The sequence below is a fragment of the Zootoca vivipara genome, chromosome 15 (genome assembly GCF_963506605.1).
Source record: "Zootoca vivipara chromosome 15, rZooViv1.1, whole genome shotgun sequence".
NCBI classification, from domain to species: Eukaryota; Metazoa; Chordata; class Lepidosauria; order Squamata; family Lacertidae; genus Zootoca; species Zootoca vivipara.
The window spans coordinates 2,361,195-2,388,290 of record NC_083290.1 but is presented as its reverse complement, the minus strand read 5'-3'; the positions used below and the strand labels follow the sequence as shown (position 1 = coordinate 2,388,290).

The 27,096-nt window shown below is 48.4% G+C and overlaps 1 protein-coding gene across 2 annotated transcripts in view; it reads right to left on the bottom strand.

The window, feature by feature from the left end:
• GOSR1 (golgi SNAP receptor complex member 1) overlaps nucleotides 1-26,880 on the bottom strand; it is a 47,601-nt gene extending 20,721 nt beyond the window's left edge. Inside the window, exons 1-6 of one of the 2 annotated variants that reach the window (XM_060283078.1) lie at nucleotides 26,759-26,880; nucleotides 22,215-22,335; nucleotides 20,929-21,016; nucleotides 19,039-19,146; nucleotides 16,567-16,658; nucleotides 15,061-15,135 (exon numbers count right to left, since the gene is read on the bottom strand). In XM_060283078.1, coding sequence (XP_060139061.1) covers nucleotides 15,061-15,135; nucleotides 16,567-16,658; nucleotides 19,039-19,146; nucleotides 20,929-21,016; nucleotides 22,215-22,335; nucleotides 26,759-26,795 — 521 coding nt within the window. In that variant the 5' untranslated portion in view covers nucleotides 26,796-26,880. The remainder of the gene's footprint in view (nucleotides 1-15,060; nucleotides 15,136-16,566; nucleotides 16,659-19,038; nucleotides 19,147-20,928; nucleotides 21,017-22,214; nucleotides 22,336-26,758) is intronic. The other variant, XM_060283079.1, reaches the window with a different exon arrangement.
• Between the last annotated feature and the right edge of the window lie 216 nt (nucleotides 26,881-27,096).

The following is a 27,096-nucleotide window of genomic DNA, read 5'->3' as shown; positions in this document are numbered from 1 at the left end:
CAAGAGTGTAAGGTCTCACAAATTCCTCCATTGCACCGCTGACAATTTCATTTCCCAGAAGCTGGAAAAACCAACAAGGAGATAATCTATTTTGGACCTGGTCCTCACCAATAGGGAGGAACTGATTGATGAAGTGCTCGGAAACTTGGGAGGAAGGGATCGTGTTCTTCTGGGTTTCAGGATACAGAGGCAAGAGAAGCACGCACTCTGGACTTTAAGAAGGCCTTTTTTTGAAAAGCTGAAGAAGCTCCTGGGTGTGATCCTGTGGTCAGAAATACTCAGAGACCTTCTCGGTAGTGGCGCCTGCCATGTGGAACGCCATCCTGTCAAAGAGAAAAACAGCTACCAGAGTTTTAGAAGACATCTGAAGGCAGCCCTGTTTAGAGAGGCTTTTAATCTTTAATCGATTATTTTATTATTCTGTTGGAAGCCGCCCAGAGTGGCTGGGGAAACCCAGCCAGATGGGCGGGGTATAAATAATAAATTATTATTATTATTATTATTATTGAGAAGGGAGTCCAAGAAGGATGGGAGTTTCTATAAGGAGAAATATTAAAGGTCCAAATGCAGATAATACCAACGAGAAAGAAAAGTGGGAGACATCTAAGGAAACCGGTGTGGCTACATAAGGAGCTTATAAATGAGCTGAGAGTTAAGGAAGGCATGTATAAGAAATGGAAGAAAGGGGAAGTATACATGAGTAGCCAACAGTTGCAGGGAGAAAGTCAGGCTGGCTAAAGCTCAGAAGGAGAACCCTTCCAACTCTAAGATTCTATCACTCCATGAACCATTCAACGTGAACAGAGATGCAGTGGGTGGCGGGGGGTAAGGAGGATGTGTGTGTGTGGATTTGGGCCCCATCCCAAAATGGAAAGCCACTTTAAGTCCACCAGTTAAGATAGGGATGGTGAGTAGCATTGGTGTGGAAGACATTCTAAACCGACCTACTCAAGCTGCTGCCCTCCAGATGTTTTGGGAGCTGTTGTCCAAAACATCTGGAGGGTGCCATGTTTCTTTGAGGGGGGGAGTGTTGTAAGCATCTCCACTGGTCTTCCAAAGCGACAGCTCTGTTTTACAGGGACTCAGCGCTACCTCTTCATCCTCTGCGCATGGGAAGTTTATTGCATTTTAAGCTGTGACTCCTGCATTGCAGGGGGTTGGACTAGATGGCCCTTTGGGTGTCCCTTGCAACTCTACAGTTCTCTGATTCCATGACCCCCTGTGTGTAAGAAGAAGGGGGAGGCTGTGCACTCTCCTTGGGGGTGGGGAGGTGGGCCCAGGCTAGCCTATCTGCCTGCCCCCTGGCGCTGCCAAAGCCAGGATCCTCCCTCCCTCCCTGGAAGGCCAGTTCCTGGAGAGACTGACCCTCCCATGTAATTGCAGCAGATTCCCCCAGGAACCGGGATAAATGAACTTAAAAACAAAACTGGGCGGGCATTAATGTAAGTCATTACCACCAACCACATCTGTCAGAACAAATTCCAGTAATTCACTAATGGACTATGCAAAGCGTCTCTCTCTCTCCCCCCCCCCCCCGCCACTCTTACCCATTTCAGCTTTTTCACAGCCTTGCAAAGCTCTGAGCCAGAGAAATCTGCTGGAAAGGAACTACCGTTGAGGAGCTCTATAGGGGCACCCACCCACATAAAAAAAAGAGATTTGTAATTAAGAATAATTCAAAGGAAACGGGGCAGGGGGGCATTGAGGCCTTCGTTAAGACAAACTAAGAAGAGAGGAAGGTTTAAGGGAGGCTTAAAAAAAGGAAAACATTCTTATCAGGCTGAATGTTAATCAAAAGAAGGCCATTGGGGTTAAGGATGCTATAGTGAGCATGATGGAAAAATGTCAGCTTGCCATTGGGAATGAGAGCTCTTTTGCGCGAACAGACACAATTCCGCCCTCTGCTTTTAATTAAAATATAAATATGCATGTATAGATAGAGGCATTGACACACACACACAAAGTCTAAACCTCTTAGAGGCAATAACAATAATGTTGTTGTTGTTTAGTCGTGTCCGACTCTTCGTGACCCCATGGACCAGAGCTATTAATATTATTGCTATTAATTAATAGCAATAATTAAATTTATTACCCGCCCTTCACCAGCAGGCCCCAGGATGGGTTACAACAACAATCTAAAAGTAATTAATTTTTTATTTAAAAAATGATTGTTTTAATAATTCTGTGAAATAACATTTAAGTTTAACTTGCAAAATAAATCTGCTAAGGTGCATCCAATAATATTCAAACAAGAATGTCAACGCAGGCACATACCCAGAGCCCAGAAGAAGTTGGACTCAGCCAGGGTTCCCCAAACTAAGGCCTGTGGGCCGGATGCGGCCCAATCGCCTTCTCAATCCGGCCCGTGAATCAGCGTGTTTTTACATGAGTAGAATGTGTCCTTTTATTTAAAATGCATCTCTGGGTTATTTGTGGGGCATAGGAATTCATTAATTTTTTCCCTCAAAATATAGTCCGGCCCCCCACAAGGTCTGAGGGACAGTGGACAGGCCCCCTGCTGAAAAAGTTTGCTGACCCCTGATTATGCAGCTGAAAGTAAACACTGAAAACAGCCATTCCAGAGCATTTCACCTAAGTCATGCCTACTTCCAACCACTCCTTCCCTGCAGAATCTTATGCTTCCAAAACAAAACATCCTGCCTAAGGCAATTCTCATCCTCCAGGGAGGGGGTGAATCAGGTTTAGAAGCACACTTAGAAAGGTGCTAAATGGCTGGCCTTTGCCCCTCCCTCCCTGTGATTAGCAAAACAGGAACAAATTAAGCATCTCAGCAGAGTTATGCAAAATGCAGTAGGCACATTTGCTCAATGACTAAGGATCTCAAAATCCAGCTTTTACTGATTTGCTTCTCTCTCTCTCTTTAAATTAAAGCATGGAGTAAACACAACTATCTTCTAAGGATCAGAAACTTACTGTACTTTTCTCTCTTGGTTGGTTTTCAATTATTATTATTTTTTATGAAGGCACTGTCAGGCAGACATCAGATTCCACGCTTGGGCAAGAGGTGGTAGAGGCAAGTAGTGCATACACTTAAAGGGAGAATAATAGTCTGGATGCTGGAACTTTTAAAAAAATGGTCAAGAGCCATCCTCACCAGGGGGAAGAACATAGGAAGCCTGCCTTATTGAGAGTCTGACCACTGGTCCACCAGGCTCAGTACTGTCTGAACTGACTGAAAATAAACAAAGATTCTAGTCCTCATGGCTCTGAATAAAGGATTGAAATAGGAACACAGGAAGCCCCCCTAAGGGTTCTGAATTAAGGACTGATTTAAACAGGCAGTTGTCCTATGCTGAGTCGGCCCTTGGGTCCATCTAGCTCAGGGGTCCCCAAACTAAGGCCCGGGGGCCGGATGCGGCCCAATCGCCTTCTCAATCCGGCCCACAGACAGTCCGGGAACCAGCATGTTTTTACATGAGTAGAATGTGTCCTTTTATTTAAAATGCATCTCTGGGTTATTTGTGGGGCCTGCCTGGTGTTTTTACATGAGTAGAATGTGTCCTTATATTTAAAATACATCACTGGGTTATTTGTGGGGCTTAGGAATTCTTTCATATTTTTTTCCAAAATATAATCCGGCCCCCCACAAGGTCTGAGGGACAGTGGACTGGCCCCCTGCTGAAAAAGTTTGCTGACCTCTGTTCTAGCTCAGTATTGTCACCATTAACTGGAAGCTCTCCAGAATCTGAAACAGGTTCTGCCCCAGCCCTACCTTGAGATGCCGTTGGGGATTGAACTTGGGACTTTCTGCATGCAAAAGTGATGCTCTGCCACTGTACTGCGGCCCTTTCCCTTGAATCATGATGCTAGTCCTCATGATTCGAAATAGAGAGATGGTTTAAACACGAGCAGAGGAAGCTTTTTTCTGCTGAGTCAAACCACTGGGCCATCTGGCTCAGTACTGCCTTCCCTGGCTGGCAGCAGATCTCCAGGGTTTCAAGGAGGGACATTCCGAGCCCTACTTGGAGATGCTGTTGGAGACTGAACCCAGAACCCCCTGCATCCAAAAGGAGAGTTCCCCAACATCCAGCTGCGAATCCTTTCCTCCGTGCAGGGGGTGAGCACCGTGACCTCACCACACCGCAAGCAGAACGTTCATAAAGGCACAACTCATCCTGCCAAAGCTTCAAGGAACATTCGCCTCATTGCATCCTTTCCAAGTTCCAAAAAAACAAAGCAAGAAAGAAATTCAACGGGGAACCAGCTGGAGAAGAATGTGTGTGTTCTGCAGTTCCAACAACAGCCCTTCTTGCTTTCCTACACTTTCTTAATTTATTTTTATAGAAGAGTATATTTTGGTTCAAGCCACAGGAGCAGCAAAAATAGCAAAGCACCAGGGTGATTCAAAACTCTGTAGAGAGAGAGAAAGAGAAGGGGGGAGAAAAAGAAGCACCTTGCCCATCTAGGAGAGAACAGGTACGGTAGGATAGGATGGCAGCTTTATTTAGCGATCTTCCTAGCCGATAATGATGATGATGATGATGATAATAATAATAATAATAATAATAATAATAATAATAATAATAATAATAATAATATATTTATACCCCGCCCATCTGGCTGGGTTTCCCCAGCCACTCTGGGCGGCTTCCAACAGAAAAATAAAACACAGTAATCTATTAAACATTAAAAGCCTCCCTGAACAGGGCTGCCTTCAGATGTCTTCTAAAAGTCTGGTAGTTGTTTTCCTCTTTGACATCTGTTGGGAGGGCGTTCCACAGGGCAGGCGCCACCACCGAGAAGGCCCTCTGCCTAGTTCCCTGCAACTTGGCTTCTCGCAACGAGGGAACTGCCAAAAGGCCCTCGGTGCTGGACCTCAGTGTCCGGGCAGAACGATGGGGGTGGAGACGCTCCTTCAGGTATACTGGACCGAGGCCATTTAGGGCTTTAAAGGTCAACACCAACACTTTGAATTGTGCTCGGAAACGTACTGGGAGCCAATGTAGATCTTTCAAGACTGGTGTTATGTGGTCTCGGCGGCCGCTCCCAGTCACCAGTCTAGCTGCTGCATTCTGGATTAGTTGTAGTTTCTGAGTCACCTTCAAAGGTAGCCCCATGTAGAGCGCATTGCAGTAGTCCAAGCGAGAGATAACTAGAGCATGCACCACTCTGGCTAGACAGTCCGCAGGCAGGTAGGGTCTCAGCCTGCGTACCAGCCAAGCGAGTGATTTAGAAGTCCCAAGCTGGGCTTCTTTTATCGGAGCTCTTAAAAGCTACGTTGCGATCTGGCAAGTGGAGACGCCTTGTCCAGTTAAGAGCCAGGCTCCGTTGGAGCCCTTTGCAGACTCTGCTGGCAGGACCGAGGGTGGGTGGGTTGGACGCAGAAGCGCCATAAGGATAAAGGAATTTTGGGCACAGTGCAGACAGACTCCTGTGCATGGGAGGTGCCCTTGAACCCTACGCTCCGTTTATTTATGTATTTCATAAAACTTAGAGCCCACTGACAGAATACCTGATCTGCATGAAGAAGATCCTGGGTTCAAACTTGGGAAGGGTCGAGGGCAATCTCTGACTGACACTCCGGAGTCACTGCCAGCCAGTGTGGGCAAAGCTAAGTTTGATGGAACAATGGTCTGTCTTGGTAGAAGGTGATGCCTCCTTAGCTCCAATCTTGCACACCTCACTCTGTCAACGCCAGGCTTCCAGTAACTAATGAACAAAGTATACCCTGCAAGGCTGAGGTTTGCCACACCTGGTCCAAACAATGCGCATTTGCTGTGGGTTTACGATCAAGCAAATAAATACTTGTTGCCGTTAGGGAGGCTTGCCCTGGAATGGCCACCCCAAAGAAGTCTTGCAACAATGCCATTTCTCTCCCCTCCACTGGCTGGAAGCTCACCTCCTCTGACATGAACTGCCAACCGAAAGGAAAGCCAAGGGCATAAACAGATTTGCCTGCACCCACCCTCTATTACCCTTGCTCTGCCCGTGATTTGGGGCTTGGAATACTCAAAATACTATGAAAATCTAATAGAGCAAATGTTAAAGAGTGTGGTGACCAGGCGCTCTTTGTGCTTATGAACTGGCAGTCATAAGAATCAAACAGGGAAGAATATAATAGAATCAGTTTGTACCAGCCTTTGCAGACCTAATGTTCTCTGAGTGTTTTGGACGGCAACTCCCATTAGCCCTAGACAGCACTGGTCAGAATCTGCAAGTAGATAGAAGGGAGGGACCCTCAAGCCTGGGCCTCTTTATGTGGCCCTCGGTAATCTCCCCAGACCACACCTCCTTCCCAGCCACGCCTCCTTTCTCAAGGCCACACCCCTCCCTGGCCCTGCTTCACATCCTCCCGTGACTGCTTCTGCCGGGCTGAAAAAGTGTCCCTGAACTATGGTCATGCCTCCTGGATGGAGAAGAGAGAGAGGAGGGTGTGCAGAATCTGCATCCACTGCTTCCCCAGAAGGTTGCTTGGGAAGGAATGCGGCCCTTGGGCTGGGGGTGGGGGGAGAAAGACTTCTCAACTCCTGAACTACTGGGTTGCAGTGGGTCAAAGCATGATCAGCGGACACGGAGCAATGGATTCAAGCTACAAGAAAGAAGACTCCACCTCAACATTAGGAAGAACTTCCTGACAGTAAGAGCTGTTCGACAGTGGAATTTGCTGCCAAGGAGTGTGGTGGAGTCTCCTTCTTTTAAGCGGAGACTTGACAGCCATCTGTCAGGAATGCTTTGATGGTGTTTCCTGCTTGACTGGATGGCCCTTGTGGTCTCTTCCAACTCTATGATTCTATGATCACTGTACAAATAAACAATTAACAAAAAAAAAGTGGGTCCCCAAAATGCTTTTTGGGCAAAAGGTGGAACCTCAGGTCTCAATTGCTGAAAATTGCTGTTTAAGTTCTTGTGTTCTGATATATACCCTGTTTCTCATATTTTAAGACATACCCATAAAATAAGCCGTAGCAGGATTTTTAAGCTCTCAAGGAATATAAGCCATACCCCGAAAATAAGACATAGTGATAGGCGCAGCAGCAATGCCGGCCGCGGCAGGAGAAGGAGGAAAAAAATAAGACATCCCTTGAAAATAAGCCAGTGTTTTTTTTTGAGGAAAAAATAAATATAAGACGTGTCTTATAATATGAGAAACACTAAGAAACACGGTAAAGGGGGGGGAGGGAGAGAAAACAGTTCTATGAGTTCTTGTGTTCTAGTATATACATAGAAAACTGCTGCACAAGTTCTTGTGTTCTGATATACAAGCAGTGACCATTCTGCATGCGTCCAATTGATGTGTGACTGCTAACATGCACACCACTTTTGGCCCTGGAAGGTGGCGGAAAGGGCTGACATTTGCTATGACCAGGAACACGAGCCAGAGCCAGTATATATGAAGAGAAAAGTGCTGCACAAATTATTGTGTGTGCATGATAGCTCTCTCTCTCTCTCTCTCTCTCTCTCTCTATATATATATATATGTAAAACTGCTGTACTAGCTCTTGTGCTCTGATTATATATAGGGTAAATCCCTTGCCAGAGAAAACAGATGAAATAAATGCATGTACAGACATAAAAGACCGGCTGTTATTTGTACTAATGATGCTCAAGCAAGCCCACTCTCTCTCTACCGCATCTGCCTTTCATGCCGGTTATTTATAAATACAAACAACAATAGTAATGGTAATACAGTAATAAAGAAGTCCAGGAGAGCTCCTCTGCCCCTTGGAGCATCCCGCGCACGCACTCACAGGCACGCAGAAAAACCCTAATTAAGCTGTTCGAGGACCTGCCTGGCTCCGTTATGTAACTGTGCTCCTCCATCACAGCCACTGTTTCCATAAACGGGAACTCCGAGGGGGGAGACGGGGAGTGGCCCCATCGGTCAATATGGCAGAGCGGCTCACCGACAAGATCCCCCTGGGCTTTCTCCTCATACTCCAGCAGTCTGCTACCCTTCACAACAGTGGTGGAGAGGAGGAGAATCAGTAGACGTCACTTCCTGCTGGTTCCTACACAACACAGCTCTCTGTATGCAATGGGTAAAGGTAAAGGGACCCCTGACCATTAGGTCCAGTCGTGACCGACTCTGGGGTTGCACGCTGATCTCGCATTATTGGCTGAGGGAGCTGGCGTATAGCTTCCAGGTCATGTGGCCAGCATGACAAAGCCGCTTCTGGCAAACCAGAGCAGCACATGGAAACACCGTTTACCTTCCCTCTGTAGCGGTTCCTATTTATCTACTTGCATTTTGACGTGCTTTCGAACTGCTAGGTTGGCAGGAGCTGGGACCAAGCAACGGGAGCTCACCCCGTCACAGGGATTCGAACCGCCGACCTTCTGATCAGCAAGCCCTAGGCTCAGTGGTTTAACCACAGCGCCACCTGAGTCCCGTATGCAATGGGTATGGATGGCTAAAAAAAACCCCTCACTATACCAATGCATATTCCACATGGCCACTGCCTAGGAAAGCTAAACCCTGGAATAAGCCCCCAAGAACCAGCAGACCCGATGGGGCATCTGTGCTGCCTGTGGAGAACCAGGTCCCTAAGTTATCCGACTACTTGCCTTTGCTGCCTTACTGGGCCAGCCTCCCCAGAGCTTCCTGGCTCCAGTGGTGGGCCATGCTTCTAAGCCATGCTCTGCTTGACGGCCATGGACCTGTGACAGGGCCTTTTCAGTGGTGGCTCCCCGTTTGTGGAACGCCCTCCCTTGGCTTGCCTTTACTCTAAGAGACACCAATGCCCAAATGTTTCAAGAGAAAAAGGTAAGAAGAGCCTGCTGGATCAGGCCAACGGCCCATCTAATCCAGCATCTTGTTTCCACAGCGGCCCGCCGGATAACTATGAAAATGTTTTTAATGTTTGATGTTTTATTGTGCTTTTCATATTTTGCTGGGAGCCACCCACAGTGGCTGAGGCAGCCCAGTCTTATGGGTGGCATAAAAAAGTAAAATAAAATAGTAGTATGGTAGTAGAAATAATAATAATATTAGTTTTTACCCGCCATGTATAAGTCCAATCCTCCTTTAGAGCCATCCAAGTTGGCTTCTTTCATAGGGGAGTTGCTCCACGCCCCCCTGAACACACTGGGCTGCCCTTTTCTGAACCTTTTCCAGTTGTGCGATATCTGTTTTGAGGGGTGGGTGGGGGGTGAGCAGAACTGCAGGCATTCAGGGAAGGCCACATAGCAAGGCCTGACGCCAAGAGCTCCCACCCTTCAGAGGTAAACCAGGTCTTGATGGAGAGAAGGCAGGCTTTAACTATACTGCCCCCCCAGAAAAAACCAAAACACTTTACAGTACATATAAATGAATTCCTTCAGTGCGGATTTAGGAAACTACTCCTCCCCTGCCCCCACAAGCCATTAAGCTTCGGAAGCTCTCAGGGCTACACTCTCCAAAAACACACACACAGAGAAGTGAGTGCTGAGCTGACAAACTCATTTCCTCTTAGCCCAGCACTTTGCAGGATGAGCAGCTGAAGCCTGTCCATTCATCACCCAGCCCTGTGCCTCCATTTGATGGAAAGCCTCGCCCGCTACAGGAGGGACGGTGGGGTGAGGGTGGGGGTGGGGGGAGAAAGAAGAACCACACAAATGGATGAATTATTTACTCTGCCCGCCTAAAAGAGTATTAGCTGGGGAAAGTGGGGCAGGGAAAGGGAGAGGTGCTTTGCAGAGCTGGTCATCAAGGAAACCCAGCAGGCTGCTTCGCTTATTACTCATACGCAGGATGGGCAGAAGAGCATGTTTGCTTGGGCATCCCTAATGCAAACAAACATTAGGATTCCAACTAAACTGCGGAAAGGGCTGCCTCAAAAGGGGGGTGGGATGGACTCTCCTTGAGCAGAGGTTTCCAAACAGGGGTTGGATGGCCATCTGTCAGGGATGCTCTGGTAGATTCCTGCATTGCAGGGGGTTGGACTGGATGACCCTTGGGGGTCCCTTCCAACGCCACAATTTCTGGGGTTTACGCCACCTACACTGGTGACCCACTTGCTTCAGAGAGCAGTCTGGAGTGCTAGGTGTAATGCTTAAGGCTCTAACTTAGCCTTACTTAACTGGGTGCCGTCCATATGTTCTGGACTATGGCTCCCACCAGCCCAAGGCAACAGCATGTCAAGCCACTGGTCCCTCTAGCTCAATACTGTCAACACTGACTGGCAGCAGCTTTTTCCTACCCTTACTGGAGATGCCCCTGGGGATTGAGCCTGGGACTTTCTGCATGCAAAGCTCTGCCACTGAGCTTTGGTTCTTCCTGTAACATAGAGCAAGACCCCAGGCCTCTCTCTCCCAGCCTTACCTGGGCATGCTAGGGTCCTTCTGCATGCCAAGCAGATGCTCTGCCCCACCCTCTTCTGGGGTGGAAACGGCCTATGTTTCAGTGGTCGCGCGTGCATTGAACGCATGCAAAACGGGAGTTGCCTGTATACATCCCCGGAGGACCCTGCTCCCTCCCTAACACCCACCCACCCACCCTTGATTTGAAACAGCCAGCCTTGACAACTGCACTCCCACCAGCAGCTAAATCAGGCATCCCCAAACTTCGGCCCTCCAGATGTTTTGGACTACAATTCCCATCATCCCTGACCACTGGTCCTGTTAGCTAGGGGTCATGGGAGTTGTAGGCCAAAACATCTGGAGGGCCGCAGTTTGGGGATGCCTGAGCTAAATCTTTTGTTACCATCTTCCTGCTTTGCTACTACACGGATTTTTAACAGCTGGCCTTGACCCCAGACTCCTGGGGTGGGGTAGGGAGGTTAAAGTAGGGTTACCAGACGTCCCTGGTTCCTGGGGACAGTCCCCAGATTCACCAATCTGTCCCCGGACAAAATCTGTCCCAGGAATGTCCCCGGATATAAATTAATACCCCCTGATTTATGCCTGGGGGCTTTTGGCAAGACAACATGGCGGGTGCCAAGGCAGCGAACAGCGCCAGAGGTCCCGGCCACATCAAAGTTCCAGCCAGCCAAAGTTCCAGCGGGCGAGGCGCTGAGGCGGTGAAGAAGAGGAGCAGAAGCCTAGAAAAGAGCTGTGCTGCGTTGCGAGACAGAGAGAGAGAGAGAGATGGAGCCTTGTGTGTGTGTTTTAATGTGTGTTTTCCCAAGACCAGCAAGCACCTTTACTCGATCTCCCCCCCCCTCTTTTTTGGGGCGTTTTTATGTTTGTAGATGGGCTTCTCCACCTGCCTTGTGTTGAGGTGTGCACCCGACAACTTTGGGGTCCCCCCCTAAAAACCCTCTGGGAAATCCTTTCCTAAAATAATAAAGCATGAATTATTATTTTTAAAGTGTCCCCGGATTCCTTGAAAAAAAAAGGTAACCATAGGTTAGGGGGGGGGAATTGTTGGTTCAATGTGAATGATTCTTGGTCTAGGGGGAGGTTGAGGTTTTGTTTATTTGTTAATTAGTGGATCCGAGTATTGCTTTGCTTATTATTTCACCTTTTAAAATAAATGGATGTCATGTTATATGAAATATTAATGTATTACATGAATCCCCCCTCCCCAACTTCCCCCCCATGGTACTATGTATTGCATATCTTTCCTTTGTTGTAAGATGCTTGGAGACCTTTGGGTGACAAGCGACTAATAAGTCTAATAAATGAATATTTACGGGCTTCAAGAACAGTTGCAAAACAACCCTGTGTGTTTGGAAACGGGCCCATTAATCTGTGGCTACCGGTAAGGTAAGCTCCTGAGTGGAAGCTGCGGTCTCCTTTGCAAAGGCTGAAGCAACAGAGCTAATTCCTGAGCAGAGAATCCGTCAACATACATCAAGGCTTGCACAGGCGTCGGGGGTGGGTGGGTTTCCAATTCCTCCACCTGGCCTGGCTAAACAAACACTGAGACGAAGCAGTATGGAAAACACACTGCTTGAAAACATCCTGTGGGGAAAACGAAAGAGGGGCACCATCCAGCTGGCAATCAGGGTAGGTAGGGGGAACTACAGCTGAGGAATCAGTAACCGCAAGTTATCTTCCATATGGTTTCAAGAACGCAAGCATGCTATAAGCTAGGCTTCCCCAAACTAAGGCCCGGGGCCCGGATGCGGCCCGTGAGGCTTTCTTATGCGGCCCCTGGCACCCCCCACCCACTCCTGCCGTGTGCTCTTAACGGCGCGGCTGCCCACTTCCTGGTCGCCGGAGCGTCGGAAATAGCTTGTGTGCATGCCCAAGCGTCATTTCCGGCGAACCTCCGTGCGCATGCGCACAAGCTCTTTCTGCTGTTCCGGTGACCCGGAAGTGCGCTGCAAACAGCTCCCACGTGCTCCGGCTCACAGCACAATTGGCACTGGCGGCACCGGCCCTCGGCAACGTAAATTTGGGGACCCCTGCTATAAGCACTCTAGCCTCAAAGCCTTGGATATTACATTTTTTGTAAATGATCATAATAAAATAGGCAAAATGCCCACCGAGCTAAAGGCAAAATACTTTTTGGACGATGTGAGGTTGCAAATCCCTACAATCAAAGCTGCCACACTACGGCTGCTGCCTCTCTCTCTGCTCTGGGCTACAGAGCCCCACTCTCAAAAGGAAATGGCATTAGGAGCGCAAGGCTTTCCGGCCAGAAAAACCCTCGTCCGTAGCAGCAGGGCCAGAAGTGCATCGATCCTGACAAGCCACCTACCCAGAGTGCCACAAACGTCCACGGCAATTAAGCGGAGGAAGGAGGTGGGGCTGGGCCGCGAGGAAAGAGAGCAGTGCCTGAATCCCCGGGTCAAAGCTAAAGTATTCAAGTTGGCCACACGAGAAGTGGAAGAGAGACTGGATAGAGAAGAGTTTCCTCCTTTTCTCATAACGCTAGAACTCGGGGATGAATGTCGGAAGACTCAGAATAGATAAAAGAAAGCCTGTTTTCTTCACACAAGGTCATGGGTAACCTATGGAACTCGCTCCTGCAGGAGGCTGTGACGGTGACCAACTTGGATGGCTTTAAAAGAGGATTAGACAAACTCATTGAGGGCTTTTGATGGCTGCCAGCCAGGATGGCTCCGCTCTGCCTCCACAGTTGGAGACAGCGATGCTTACAAATACCAGTTGCTGGAAACCGCAGGAGGGGAGAGGGCTCTTGTGCTTGACTCCAGTTTGTGCATTTCCCATAAAAGACAACTGGTTGGCCACTGTGAAAACAGGATACTAGCTTAAGATGCCCCCCCCTTTGGCCTGATCCAGCAGAGTTCTTATCTTTTCATATTCTCAGACTTCTAGTGGAGGGGAGGGACTGCTCCTCTCATCTGGCCAGAAACTGATGGATGACTTCCTAAAACTCAAGGGAGGAAGGGAATCTACCTGTCCTCTATCAACCTGGAAAGGGAGGTTGTCTTCCACGAGATGGATTGAGAAAGTGTTTTATCAGCCTCAGCAGCCAACTCAATTAGCTTTCAGTCAAAAACCATATTAGAAAAGATGTGATGAATAGATGTCTTTTTTTAGTCAAGATTTGTGGCATATCCATCAACACACACACACACACACACACACACACACACACACACTCAAAGTCTTGTGCTTTCTTATTAAGAATATTCAAGATAAATGAATCCTTGGGGACTTGCCTGACAGGTGCTGTACCTGCAAATCTGCGATACCTGCAAATTATGCATGAGGGGCCACAATGCACCAGGAATCAATCTGGCACAGAAATTGTCATAAACCATGATAAATGGGAGTTGCTCCTTATTTGTCACAATGGGATTTGTGCAGAAAACCCAATGGAAGTTCATAAAACCCAATGGAAGTAAAAATCCACAGACTGCAGAATGTAGTACCAGGTGCAGAATTTCGCTTGTTCAGAACTTTGGCCTTTTGCCTTTAAATATGAAGTTTCTAGTCCTTATGGCATGCATAAGGCAGTGGCCTATCTGCTGAAATCTAAGTAGTCAGAGAGGTAACAGAGTAGGGCTGCTATTATGGACTGTGGGGGGTGGGTGGGGGTGCTTCGGATCCCTGTTGAGCAGCTCATGGCTCCCCTCCCTAGGGAACAGAGCATGCGGTATGATTTATGCAGGTCACGGAATCTAGTTTCTCTTAGGGCAGAACTGGCTTTAACTTGGCAAAGTACTGATCGCAAAGACGGTGCTGCTTCCCATTCTTCAGCCTACTGCTGCCACCAAATAGCCCGCAGGTCCCCCGTTCCTGCTCCACCCACTACACTGCACGCTCCCTTCCTCCACCAACATTTCAAAGCCAGAAGGTGCTCAAAGCTTCAGGACACTCCTAACTAATAGCATTTGCCCATTATCTATTCGCAATAGACACCCAGCAAGTGAAAATCAATGGATGCCCCTCCCTCAGCCCTTCCAAACTTTGCAAATGCCAGCAAGAGCCCCATGGGATAATGGAGGGATGCACAGACGCGGTTTATCAGATTCCTTGGCCTATCACAACCAAGCAAAATTTTAAAAAGCCATTTCCTGTAAGAGGTTTTCATGCACCTTTGATTACAGAAAATAACAAAACTGCCTTCAACAGGAGCAGATATTGGAGAGCGGCTCTTCTAGAGGGGAAGAGCGCCCCCTGGAGCCCACATGCTGCTATGGCTTTTGCAGAAAGTATCCTGCTGCTATCACATTTCCCTGCATTTTTTAATTTTTTTTTAGGAATGCAGTTTCATAAAAGGCACTGTGAAATCAGTACGTTGTGTGTTTTTTAAAAGTATTTTTACTGATTTGCTTTCCCCCCCTAACACTCCAACCCCAGCCAGCAGGGTCACATTGCCCATTTGGATGAATGAGACTGTGCCCCACCAGCCACAGCCTGCTCTCAGCCAGCCTCTCACCTGCCTGGCTTTCTACTCATAACCAATCCAGGAGGTTGCCCTGCCTGCCATCTTCCTCCTCTTTAGTCTCAGTGTTGTCCCTCGTAGAAATCAGCAGGATGGAGGACGGACATGGACAAAGCCAGAATTTGTTTTCTCTGGCGCCACCTGCTGTTGGGCTCCCCACGTTTTGCCTAACCAGGCCTAATGGGCAGTGCCCACCCCTGCTTTAAGGTGGCACAAGGCTCCTTGGCTTTTCTGGCTGCAAGAGTCTAACACGGCCACCCCTGCTGGAAATGTCTGATTATCTTTGAGGAATAATCCGATACCAGGCACAGACTTACTTCCGAAGGTGCTCGTGTTCCTTTAAGAAAAGCTCTGTCCTTCTGTTGTTGACGCCACACCCGCTTTTGTAGGACCTGGAAGATAAAGGTAGAAAAAGTCCCCAAAAAATGAGATTGCAGGAGCAATGAACAATGTTATAGTTAATTGTTGCAGCTTGTCTTCACTTACCCTGCCCCACTGCCCAGCTCACAGAAGAATATTCCTATGTTATGAATGGTCCATGTCACCATTAAGAAAAAGAGGTTGGGATAGGCCAATATATATATGCGGACTGTCCCTGGATCAAGGGACTTTTCTTCTTCAAGTTCTCAAAGCTCTTAACCTAGCTCAAGGCTGTCATCTGAACTAGTCAGATGTTTAAGTGGTAATCAATCACAGTCAGTCCATCATTTTAAAAATAAGACTTTAGAGCCGCCTAGCCACAAAATGGCAACTAGGCATTCTGTTTTGGTGACTGTAATCTTGGCTCAAGGAGCCACTTGGTGCCTAGTTTATATATCTCAGTTTCTAACAGTGTCTGCAGGCCCCAAGCCCCAGAACAGAATGTTGGCAGCGCCACCAAGTCGCCTGGGAGTGAATCAACAGGCAGGGTCAGTCTTGCTGCTCCTTTCACCATTTGGGCAATTCAAATTGTAGCCCCTGTGAAAAAGCCAGTTGCCAATCGCAGCAACATAGTGCTACTTTTGCTGTTCTGGAGGACAAAAGGCTATTCTGCGGTTCTCAGCAGACAGAAGGCAGCCACAGGCTGATCTCCATTCAAAACAGCAGCGGCCTCCAGGAAAGTAAATATTTGCTGGAGGGAAAACACAACCAGGGAGTGGCTAATTGCATAAAGCAAAGACCCGATTCTTGTTGTTGGCAAATCCTGCACAGCTTTGGGGAAGCAAAAGAGAAATTCCCAGGGCATATTTTTCTTGGGAATGTGGCAAACTATCTTTTCCATGCTCTGTCAGCCTAGGTTTTATTGGAACAGAAAATTTTGCTGCGTCTCTCCCCCTGCTCCTCTTTGGAGTCTCTTACAAAGAGCCTTGCCTTTGAAAGCTAACTCCATCACACCAGACTTCTTCAATCTTGGGACCCCAGACGTTGTTGGACTACAATTGTCCCTGATCATTGGGCTAAGCTGGCTGGGTGTGATGGGAGTTGGGAGTCCATTGCTCCCCCCCCGGACCCCCCCCAAGGCCTTGCCCTCGCTGGCCCTTCTTTGCTTCCACCTCAAGTGTTTTTGCCTGGCTGGGACTGTGCCCTTGAACTCCGATCTGCCTCTCTGCTGGCTTGGAGAGGGGTGTGTGTAGAAATGAATGAACCTTCGCTGCCCCAGTCACTTTCTCCTCTGGCTCTGTCCACCAATGGCCTGCAGTCCTCAAGAGGCTGCCCAGAAGGCAATGTGGCCCTCAGGCTGAAAAACATTCTCTACCCTTGGGCTCTGGGTCACCAAGAATGCCTTTCTGCCCTGGTGGGGCTCAGGTAAAGGCCACTAACGAATGCAGATAGCGCTAACTTACTCGATATCCTTCCGCACCGAACCCATGAGATTCTCTCTTTCCCGCACTGCCAAGAAGTTGGTTTTGGTTTTGTGGAATTCGTGTGTGTAGTCCTGTAACAAGAGCAAAAGATTCCAAGCATGTTAGACTTTGAGAAGTGCGGTTCTTCCTCTAAGGGTGAAGCTCAAAACATTACAAATCGTCCGAGAGCCTTTCCCAACCCACTGACCCCCTCCACATGTTCTGAACTACAACTCCCAGCAGACCCTGCAAACGGTGTTCAGGGATGAGGAGGGTTGGAGTCCAATAACACCCGAAGGGCGCCAGCTTGTGGGACGGCTGTCCTACAGTATGTACCAGGTGTAAAACTAAGGCTCATACAGAAACAGGTCTACCAAGGACTCTGGCTCAGTAGATGCCTACTCTAGCCTAAGAGTTGCGGCTGCAACCCATTTAAGAACAGGATCAGGGTCACATTTATTCTCTGGGAGATGTCCAGGACTTCATACATGACATGGCAGCCTTGTTCACACACAACAGTAAACCGTAGCTAACTGTGTACTGCCAACGCACCAATCTTGACCAATTTGCTCCTCCCTACTAGCTCACAGAACAAGCAAAACTCTACGAGAAGGAGAGACACTCACCCTGGAAGACCAGCTCTATAGTCTTGGGGTGTGTCTAATTCCTATGGTGTTGGTGAATGTCTAAGCGGCCTCTAGAGGACGGAGCACCTATTTCTGGCTGCTGCTGGTTTGTTCCCAGACAGGGCCAGCTTGCCCACTGTACTTCATGCTCTAATAATGTCCTAACTGGACTCCTGCAATGCACCCTATGCTGCCCTTGAAGACGGCTTGGAAGCTGCAGCTAATGCAAGTTGCAGCTGTGAAAATTCCATTGGGATTCTCACCGAGGGACCATGGAAACTCTGCCCCTGAAGCATTTGCACCCGAAGCCAATTAGCTACCCAATTCAAGGTCTTGGTTTTGATGTACAAAAGCCCTATGAGGCTTGGGACCCACTTATCCAAGAGACTGGTCATCGGGGAATGGGGAACTGGTCATCATCCCTGACCAGAAGAGAAGAGAAGGTTAAGGGGTGATATGATAGCCATGTTCAAATATATAAAAGGATGTCATATAGAGGAGGGAGAAAGGTTATTTTCAGCTGCTCCAGAGAAACGGATACGGAGCAATGGATTCAAGTTACAAGAAAGAAGATTCCACCTAAACATTAGGAAGAACTTACTGACAGTAAGAGCTGTTCGACAGTGGAATTTGCTGCCAAGGAGTGTGGTGGAGTCTCCTTCTTTGGAGGTTTTAAGCGGAGGCTTGACAGCCATCTGTCAGGAATGCTTTGATGGTGTTTCCTGCTTGGCAGGGGGTTGGACTGGATGGCCCTTGTGGTCTCTTCCAACTCTATGATTCTATACTCTTAAGACATACAGGGCTGTATCCAACGTTCTCTGTCCACTAGGGCAAAGGCTCTTGTGCTAGAGGACAGATGAGTTTTAACACTGTGCAAGCAGTGAAACAGTTCTGCCAGCAGAAACTCGTTGTACGATAGATTGTGCAACTTACTTCACAGCAAGGTTGCCAGCTTGTGCGTTCTTTAACTTACCACCTCACTGGATACAACCTGCAGGCTTTACAAAACAGATGTTTTTTTTAAAAAAAAAATACTTGATCGTTGTGTATTTACTTCTGCAGTTGTAATACCCTACCTTCCAGGCAAAGAGCATGTATAAATGATAAAAACTAACTGATGAATGCAAAACAAATCCATAGTCAATCTTCAATGTTGGTTGAAAGGTCATGGTTTGTTCTACCTTTAAAGCACATTCCTCTCCCACCCAAGAATCCTGGGAACCGTAGTTCCCCCTGCACAGCCAGAACTCCCAAACTCCCTTAACTATAGGCACATGGGAAGCTGCCTTATACGGAGTCAGACTTGGTCTATCGAGGCTACACTGACTGGCAGCAGCTCTCCTGGGTCTCAGGGTGGGAGTCCTTCTCAGCCCTACCTGCAGATGCTGCTGGGGATCGAACTGGAGACCTTCCGCTTGGAAAGCAGATTCTCTACCACTAAGCTACAGCCCTGATCCTGGGAAATAAAGTTCTCAGGATTCTTTGGGCGAAGCCACAAGCTGTAAACATATGGTATATAAGAAAGTGATAGCAACTGGTTTCTTCCTGCCCAAGGCTGGGGGGTGAGCAATGTGGGACAGATCAACTATTAACCACAGTTTACAGTGATGCGTGGACTAGGCCAGCGACTGCTAGGTGCCAATCAAGTATGTTATAATAATTGTAATAATTATTATTTATTTCTACCCCGCCCATCTGGCTGGATTTCCCCAGCCACTCTGGGCGGCTTCCAACAAAAGATTGAAAATACATTAAAACATCAGCCATTAAAGACTTCCCTAAACAGGCTGAAAGAGCCACCGAGTCTGGCAAACACCAGAGCATCACCCCCAGAGCTTCTTCCTACCTGCAAGATGTCTCTGTGCCGCTGCAAAGTGTGCATCAGAGCCGCGTTGAGGGATGGGACTCCGGCGCTGTTGGTGTACTCGGCCATTTTGTCATTTATCCCCGTGAGCTGTGAGAGGGAAAGAGGGAGCGCACAGGTTGGACAGGACACAGGTTCTTCACAGGAAAGTTAAAGCATGCATTTGGAAAGGGAAAGGGAAACCACTGCTTTTTGGAGCACACAGCAGCTGTTTTAACAAGGAGCAAGGCTGGCAGCAATCCTGGTGGCAGGTGTGGAAGGCATTCTGAAACAAACATACTGGCTTTGCTAAACAAATGCTCAACAGTTCCATAATCACGGTTTTGGCCCAATGCTGTTCTGGGGCTTCAGAACATTACAAGAGCCTTTATGAATCAGGCCAAAGAGAGCCCATCCAATCCAGCACCCTCTCCTCACAGTGGCCAAGCAGATGCCCCAGTGAGAAGCCCACAAGTAAGACCTGGGCACAACAGCACCATTATGCCCACCTGTAGTTCCCAGGAACTGGGAGGCATACAGAGCTATACAGCTCCAACGGTGGAGTCAGTACAGTTTGATGCAATTTGTGCACAAACAACTCATATATTTTGAGGATTTCTATACCTCTCTTTGGAATACATATCCGAGGGCTGTCTATGGTGAGAAAATAAGCAACAACCAATATGTCAAAGTGCATCAAAAATGACAATAGTGTGAAATCAGACAAAGCCATCAGTGTTGAGAAATTTAAAAAAGGTCTTATTACGCTGGCATGTTTTCAGGCCTCCCCTTTTGGATTGAGCTTGTAAAGAGCAAAACCCATGAGTTCTGGTGGAGGAAAAGAGGCCGTTCCAAGACCCTCCGGGGAGTTTAAATTGGGGTGGGTGGAAGGCATGTAGGGGTCTACTGGAACATCTCTGGATGGAAGTGCAGCAGTAGTAGATTCCTTTGTTTGTTTGCCTTTTTCACCAGACTATCCCAAACCAAAAGAAAAGGTTTAACAGTACGAAAGTAACACAAGACACTGTCAATGGACATTAACTCAGATAAAATACAACATAGGTAATCTTAAAATGCTGCGTTACCCTTGCAGATCACAACATGCCTCTTTAAAAAGGGAGGGAAAGGTTCCTCTCTTAACAAAGATTAAATGAAAAGGAGATGAAATAAAAGGAGTTTACACAAATCTGACTTAAATTATGTAAAGCTGCAATTTGATATGCTTTGGGGGTTCCTGTTATTAACAATGAGATAATTTTATTATCATTCACCAACAGTAGTTTTTTTTTGTGTGTGTGTGTGTGTCTTATGTAAAAGCTAAATGAATAAAAAGCATAAAACTCACATAAAATACCTAAAATTGTCCAAAGTATTGCTCTCCGAGAGGGTTTTTAGCTCCTGACTGTTTAACAGCAGCAGCAATTTTTAAAAGGCCTTTTCTTACCACCTTTGAAAGTAGGCTTCTGGGGTTTCTGATGATTTACAGCCACCTAGATGTAGATAAATACTTATATATAATCAGGTCATTCCAGGAGATGGCTCATGGAATGAGGAGAGAACTTGCTGGGCTCCTGGACCATCAATCTGCATCTGACCTCAGTCCTAATTTAATTACTAATTGCTTAGCAGTTAAGAAATTCCCTAATGTCTGCATCACAGCAGTAGAGTACAACTTTTAAAAGGGGGGGGGGGGTTAAGGAAATTGAAGCGGAAAAAGGCATTCATTCCAGGCAGAAGATGACTTTTTTGCTCATGGGAGAAAACACACTTTAAGGAAACACAGCCACCACTTTCTGAACTGTCGTTTTTTAAGCTGCTCCAGCAGCTCCTGTCAAAAACCTTGAAAGGTCACAACAGAGGCCTGGGAATTTAGCCGACTGAAATCCCACTCACCTTCCCCAAGAGCTGCTCTATTTCCACAGCCATTGTTTCGAACATTCGGTCTTGGCTTGATCCATTCAGAAGAGGGGTTGTGTCCGAGCTGAGTGACGAGAAAGACAGACAGACACCCCTCTGTAAATATTATGGCAGAGTAAAAAAGGTGCGCCTAACTGTCACAAAATGTCACGGGGGACCGTGCAACCCAGAAGGCCCTGTTAACGCTGGGGAAACCAATGGGCCACAGGCAAAAGCCCAGGAATCCCAGGTGCTTATGCCAGCCTCTGTGGCTCTCACCTGCAGAGAGGGAGGGGGGAAACAGTTGCACGTGTGCTCTCCTGGGTCTTAAAGGCACAGGAGGAAAAGTGCCTGTTGCCAGGCTCTTCAGCCTGTTCCTTTAAACTGCCATGATGCTGAACTGTGGCTTCCTATTGTCATGGACTGACTGGATGCAGAGTAGTGGTGGGAGGCACCAGCCAGGGTGGAAGAAGGAAGAAGGCTCAGAGCCCAGGGATTGGTGGTGGAAGGACAGTGAGTGGTCAGAGGGAGATGGAGCAGAATGGGAGGAGGAGGTAACAGGGTTTAATGAGCAGAAAGAGTCTGGGGCAGGAGGCAGTCCAGAATCAGAGGCAGAAGGGGAAGCCGGAGAGGAGTGGAGGAGGGTTGTTGAAGCAGCCAGGGAGTCTCTCCCTTCTACTGCGATCAGTTCCCCTCCCTGCTGGTTTTCCAGAATACACAGAGGAATTAAGAGAGCAGAGCAAAGAGAGACAAGTCGAAGGAGCTTCAGGTTGCTGGGGAAGGAGTCTTAGGGAGCAGTGGGGCAAGACCCACTGGGAAGAGTTGCTGTGACCACTAGGCCTGCACTGTTTTGGCTCCTTTGAATAAAGTGCCCACTTCACTGACACCAGGTGTTTTATTGCTGACCTGCTCTTGACTCTCTCTCCTGACACCTATTCTGGAAAGTACAGCACTGATGAGCTACCCCAGACGCTATGGTTTCAGGACAGGCCAAGAGCAGCTAGGAGAAGCAGTGGGAAGAACCTGGAAGCAGAACGTCCCTCTTTGCCTGGCCCCTCAAAGCTTCTGGAGAAGCCTCTCCCTAGCGGTAGCCTCATAGGTACTGTAAAAGCAATTAGGAATTGTGGGTGGGGCACAACCCCTAAACTGTGTCTGGTAACCACAAGGAAGGAGTCTTGAGTAATGAAGCTCAAAAAGAACAGAGAAAAGACAGGTTTAAAACAAAAAAACTATTTTGAAATGGTAAAAATGTCAAAAAGAAAAGAAAAGTAGGACAGTAGTACCTATACCTGTCGCGCCTTCCCTCTCGGGAGCTGCTGTGGCTGTAGCTGGTGCAGAGCTTGCTGAAGGAGACCAGCTTGAGGTCCAGCTCATTCTCCAGCTGCCGGGCTTGCTTCCTCAGATCTGCACCAACAAGAGAAAGGGGGGAGTGAGCCTTTCCTGCACGCACGCACGCACGCACACACACCTACATACCCACACACACACTTTGCTGCTCCTAAGCCCTCAAGGGCAAAAAAGAAGGGAGTTCATTCAGCTCTGTTTCTGAAAATGGATATGAATTTCAACAGTGTAATGAGATGCAATGCTTCTAATATGATCTGTCATGGATCAGCAAAATGGAAAGCATTCTGCTTTGGAAATCTTAACAGTGTACAGGCTGAAGAGAACAGAAAATGTGTGCTTCTACTACTGATTAAATGATTGCATTTAGAGCCCATATTTTTTCCAGGGTGCTCAAGGTAGCATAAATGATTTTCCTGCTGCTCATTTAATTTCCACAGCAACCACGTGAGGTCAGTTAGGCTGAGAGGCACTGACCGGCCCAAGGTTGCCCAGGGAGCTCCATGACCGAGTGGCGATTCAAACCCTGGACTCTTGGGTGCTAGTCAGACACTCTGCGCATTGCTGTCAAGTCTCCTGTTTTTCGCGGGAAACCCCCGTATTTAAATCAGTTTCCCGCTGTTATCCCGAATGGCAAAGTATCCCGTAATTCCCCCAGATTTATAAGGAAGCAGCAGTCTGGACATGTGCAGAAGCGACTTCCAGTGCCGTGCCACTGCTGATCCCTTATTTTCCAATCCGGAAGTTGACAGCTATGACTCTGTGACACCCCACTGGCTCTCTCACTGCATCATCACCCTAGTGAGGTGGGAAACCTGTTGCTCTCCAGATACTGAACATGGGAAGCTGCTGTACACTGAGTGACATCATGGGTCCCTCTAGCTTCAGCCCTGCCTACACTAACTGACAGTTAGCTCTCTGCAGTTTCAGGCAGGAGGCAATTCTCAGACCTAGGTGGAGATGCTGGGGACTGAAATGGAGGGCTTCTGCCGTGCAGCTATGGCCCGTTTTATTTTATTTTTGAGAAAAGCAGGCTATACAGCATTATAATAAGAAAATAAAAACTGGGGTCATAGAATCATAGAGTTGGAAGGGACCACGAGGATCCTCTAGTTCAACTTTTGCCTAACATGGGGCTCGAACCCACAACCCTGAGATTACGAATCTCGTGCTCTACTAACTGAGCTACCCCTTGGGTGGCCGTTGCTTGGGGCAGAACACACCAGTTGCTAGCGGCAGAACACCAAAGAGGAGTGCCTGTTTATGGACCTCCTGGAAACAGCTGTACTCTCATGAAGGAAAACAGCACATAAAAGTTCCACGTTTAAAATAAAACTGGTTTCAAAATTCACAGGAAAACAAGATATTTCAGATAACCTTCAGTCTAATCCAGTAAGCCATAAAAAGTGTCTATCAGCACAACTTAGACAGCAGGGTCCCTCTTAGCACCAATTACTGGGAGGTGGGAGGGAGAAAGCGAGAAGCAGGGTGCCAGGGGCATGTAAATGCTAATGAACCATTTGCCTCCCTGCAGGCACCTTTCAGGTTTCGACCTATAAAGCCCTGTGCATCTCAGAACCTCAATACCTCAGGGACTGCCGCTCCCCACATGAACCAACCCAAACCCTGCATTCAGCATCCAAGGCCCCTCTCCATGTGCCCCCTTCCAAGGAAGCTGTGCAGGGCGGTGACACGAGAATGGGCCTTTTCAGTGGTGCCTCCCTGCTTATGGGATGCTTGAAAGCATACCAGCGCAAGTGGATAAATAGGTACCGCTGCAGTGGGAGGACAAACAGCATTTCTGTGCACTTTGGCACTCATCACAGTGTCCTGTGCACCAGAAGCGGTTTAGGCATGCTGGCAACATGACCTGGAAAAGCTGTCTATGCCTGCAGACAAACACCAGCTCCTTCAGCCTGAAAGCAGAGATATGCATTGCACACCATAGTCGAATTTGACTGGGCTTAACTGTCCAGAATTATGGTGCTGGAGGAAACACTTGAGAGTCCCATGGACTGCAAGATCAAACCTATCCATTCTGAAGGAAATCAGCCCTGAGTGCTCCCTGGAAGGACAGATCGTGAAGCTGAGGCTCCAATACTTTGGCCACCTCATGAGAAGAGAAGAATCCTTGGAAAAGACCCTGATGTTGGGAAAGATTGAGGGCACTAGGAGAAGGGGACGACAGAGGACGAGATGGTTGGACAGTGTTCTCGAAGCTACGAACATGAGTTTGACCAAACTGCAGGAGGCAGTGCAAGACAGGAGTGCCTGGCGTGCTCTGGTCCATGGGGTCACGAAGAGTCGGACACGAATAAACGACTAAACAACAACAACAACTGTCCAGGGGTCCTTTACCTTATCTGCTCTTCCCAAGGAGGTACAACTGATGCCATCACTAGCTACATTAAGGCACCAGGCAAATGCATTTATCTTTATCCCTTTGGGTCTTTGACCCTTAATTTGGAGGGTTTTAGATATTTGTGGCCTCTTTTCAGGGGGTAGGATACACCAGACCCACCTTTTATACATATGAATGGGTTTTTAGGTTTCTATTTTGCTTTGGTTTTGAACTGATTTGTAAGTCACTTTTTGTAACAAAAAGAAAGCAAATAACTGCAACAAACAAACAAACAAAATGTAGCATGAAAGTACAATACCGTATAAACACCACAAATAAATAAATGGGTGGTATTCAACTAAGTTTTATTCAGAGCTGTTGTTGGCATCTATCTGTCTCGAGAGACACCGGAGTGCCCTCTTGGGGTGAAGTTAAGACCACCCCCTGCATCAAAGTGACCTCCCCAAAGTCCAGTGTGCACGGAGGTGCTGGGTTGCCCAGACAACAATATCCCCTTCTCAGCCTCGCTGAGGTGGTCCAAAGGAAAGCAGAGCAAGATGTTTGGCACCAGCTTGGCTGCAGGAGTTGCTGGAAGGAGGCGTACAAGGCGCCATCCAACCGTCTTAGGGACTCCCCTCCGGATTTGTGTAGGGTTTACTCCTGAGCCTTTTCTTCTCCCAAATATATCCCACAAGGCAGCGGACGCTTAGGATTAGAGTTTTCCTTCTCCTACATAGGCTACCTTCCAGGTTGACAAGCCCCATCTGCCCCTCACTTTCCTCTGCGGCACATGCAGGAACTGCCTTCCTGACTGTTGAACTCACTACAGTGGAACCTCGGTTTATGAACACCTCGGTTTATGAATTTTCGGTTTACAAACGCCGCGGACCCATCTGGAACGGATTAATTCATTTTCCATTACTTTCAATGGGAAAGTTCGCTTCAGTTTATGAACGCTTCAGTTTATGAACAGACTTCCGGAACCAATTACACCCATGCTTCAGTTTATGAACGCTTCAGTTTAAGTACTCCGCAGACCCGTCTGGAACGGATTAATCCACTTTCCATTACTTTCAATGGGAAAGTTCTCTTCAGTTTATGAACGCTTCAGTTTAAGTACTCCGCGGACTGTCTGGAACAGATTAATCCACTTTCCATTACTTTCAATGGGAAAGTTCACTTCAGTTTATGAAAGCTTCAGTTTATGAACAGACTTCCGGAACCAATTGTGTTCATAAACCGAGGTACCACTGTATTGGTATCATCCACTCAATCTGCTGGGCCTGTCTTCGCATGCAATGGAAGTAACTAACTCTCCAAGGTTCTGAGAGACCCATCAGCTACCCTCCCCTGGTTTAGTCAGTCAGTCAAAGCCATTCCTGGGGTGGGACCACTGTTGCCTGCTGACAGCTTCCTGGAGCCACAGGTGAGAGCAAAGTGCAGGGTGGGGACCAAAGCTGGACAAACTACCCCAGAATGAGCATGACGTGGTCCCCCACCAGAGGTACGACCCCCTCCCCTAACACCCCATAACCTATTCTGAGCGGACCCAGTGAAATGAACAGATGCCCCAGCGGAGGAAGCCACAAGCAGGACCCGAGCCACAGAAATTCTCCCCTCCTGCAGCTCCCAGCAGTTAACCTGTGCTTAGCTGTGACAGGCAAAAAGAACCTCCTTCCACAGGAGCAGTGTACCGGTACCACTAAGGACTTTTCATGTGTGTGAGAGAAAGAGAGAGAGAGAGACCCATTATGTCTTGTTTGTGGGTCCCCCATTTGCTGACCCTGGTTGGAAACAAGGCCCCTGATGCTCTGCGATGAGCCCCACGCCTCACCACGCCCCCCCCCCACTCAATTTCCCCAGCCCTTCTCCGGAAATGAGGCCCAATAGAACCAAGGCACCCCATTTCCCCAGCCCCCTCCCCTTCTTGAGCTTGGCCCCCTCCCCCATAGACACTTGGGAAGCCCTCGCCCTCCCCAATCGCAGAATATGAGGCCTTCCAGGGCCAAAGCGCCGCCTCCCCTCCCTTGACAACCCCAATAGCCCCCTCTCCATTTTCCTGCCCCTCACCCGGTGCCTCCCCCCCTCACTCTTCTTCCCCCGCTGCCCCACCGTCCCTCCCTCCTGTCCCGCCCTACTCACCCTCCCAGTAGTTGCTGCTGCCCCCCGCCGCCGCCATCTTTGTTGTCCAACGTCAGCCTTCGGCGGCCTAGGCCGGCAGCGCGCTGGGCTACAGAGGCGGCGCGGGCCAGAGCGCCTTTCCCGCGCGACGCTTCCGGGTCATAGAGATGGGGATGGGGAAGAAGGAAAGCAAGGGCTGCTGCAGAGAGCGTAGGCCGGGAAAGGAGGGCGGTGGAGCGTAGAGGTGGAACCATAGAGATGGCGAGGAGCGGCGGTGGAGTGGGGACTCCTAGAGCGCCAGCCGCGGCAGCGCCACTCGGCGGCTCCCGGCGCTAATGGCTACCCGCACCCCGCAGGGC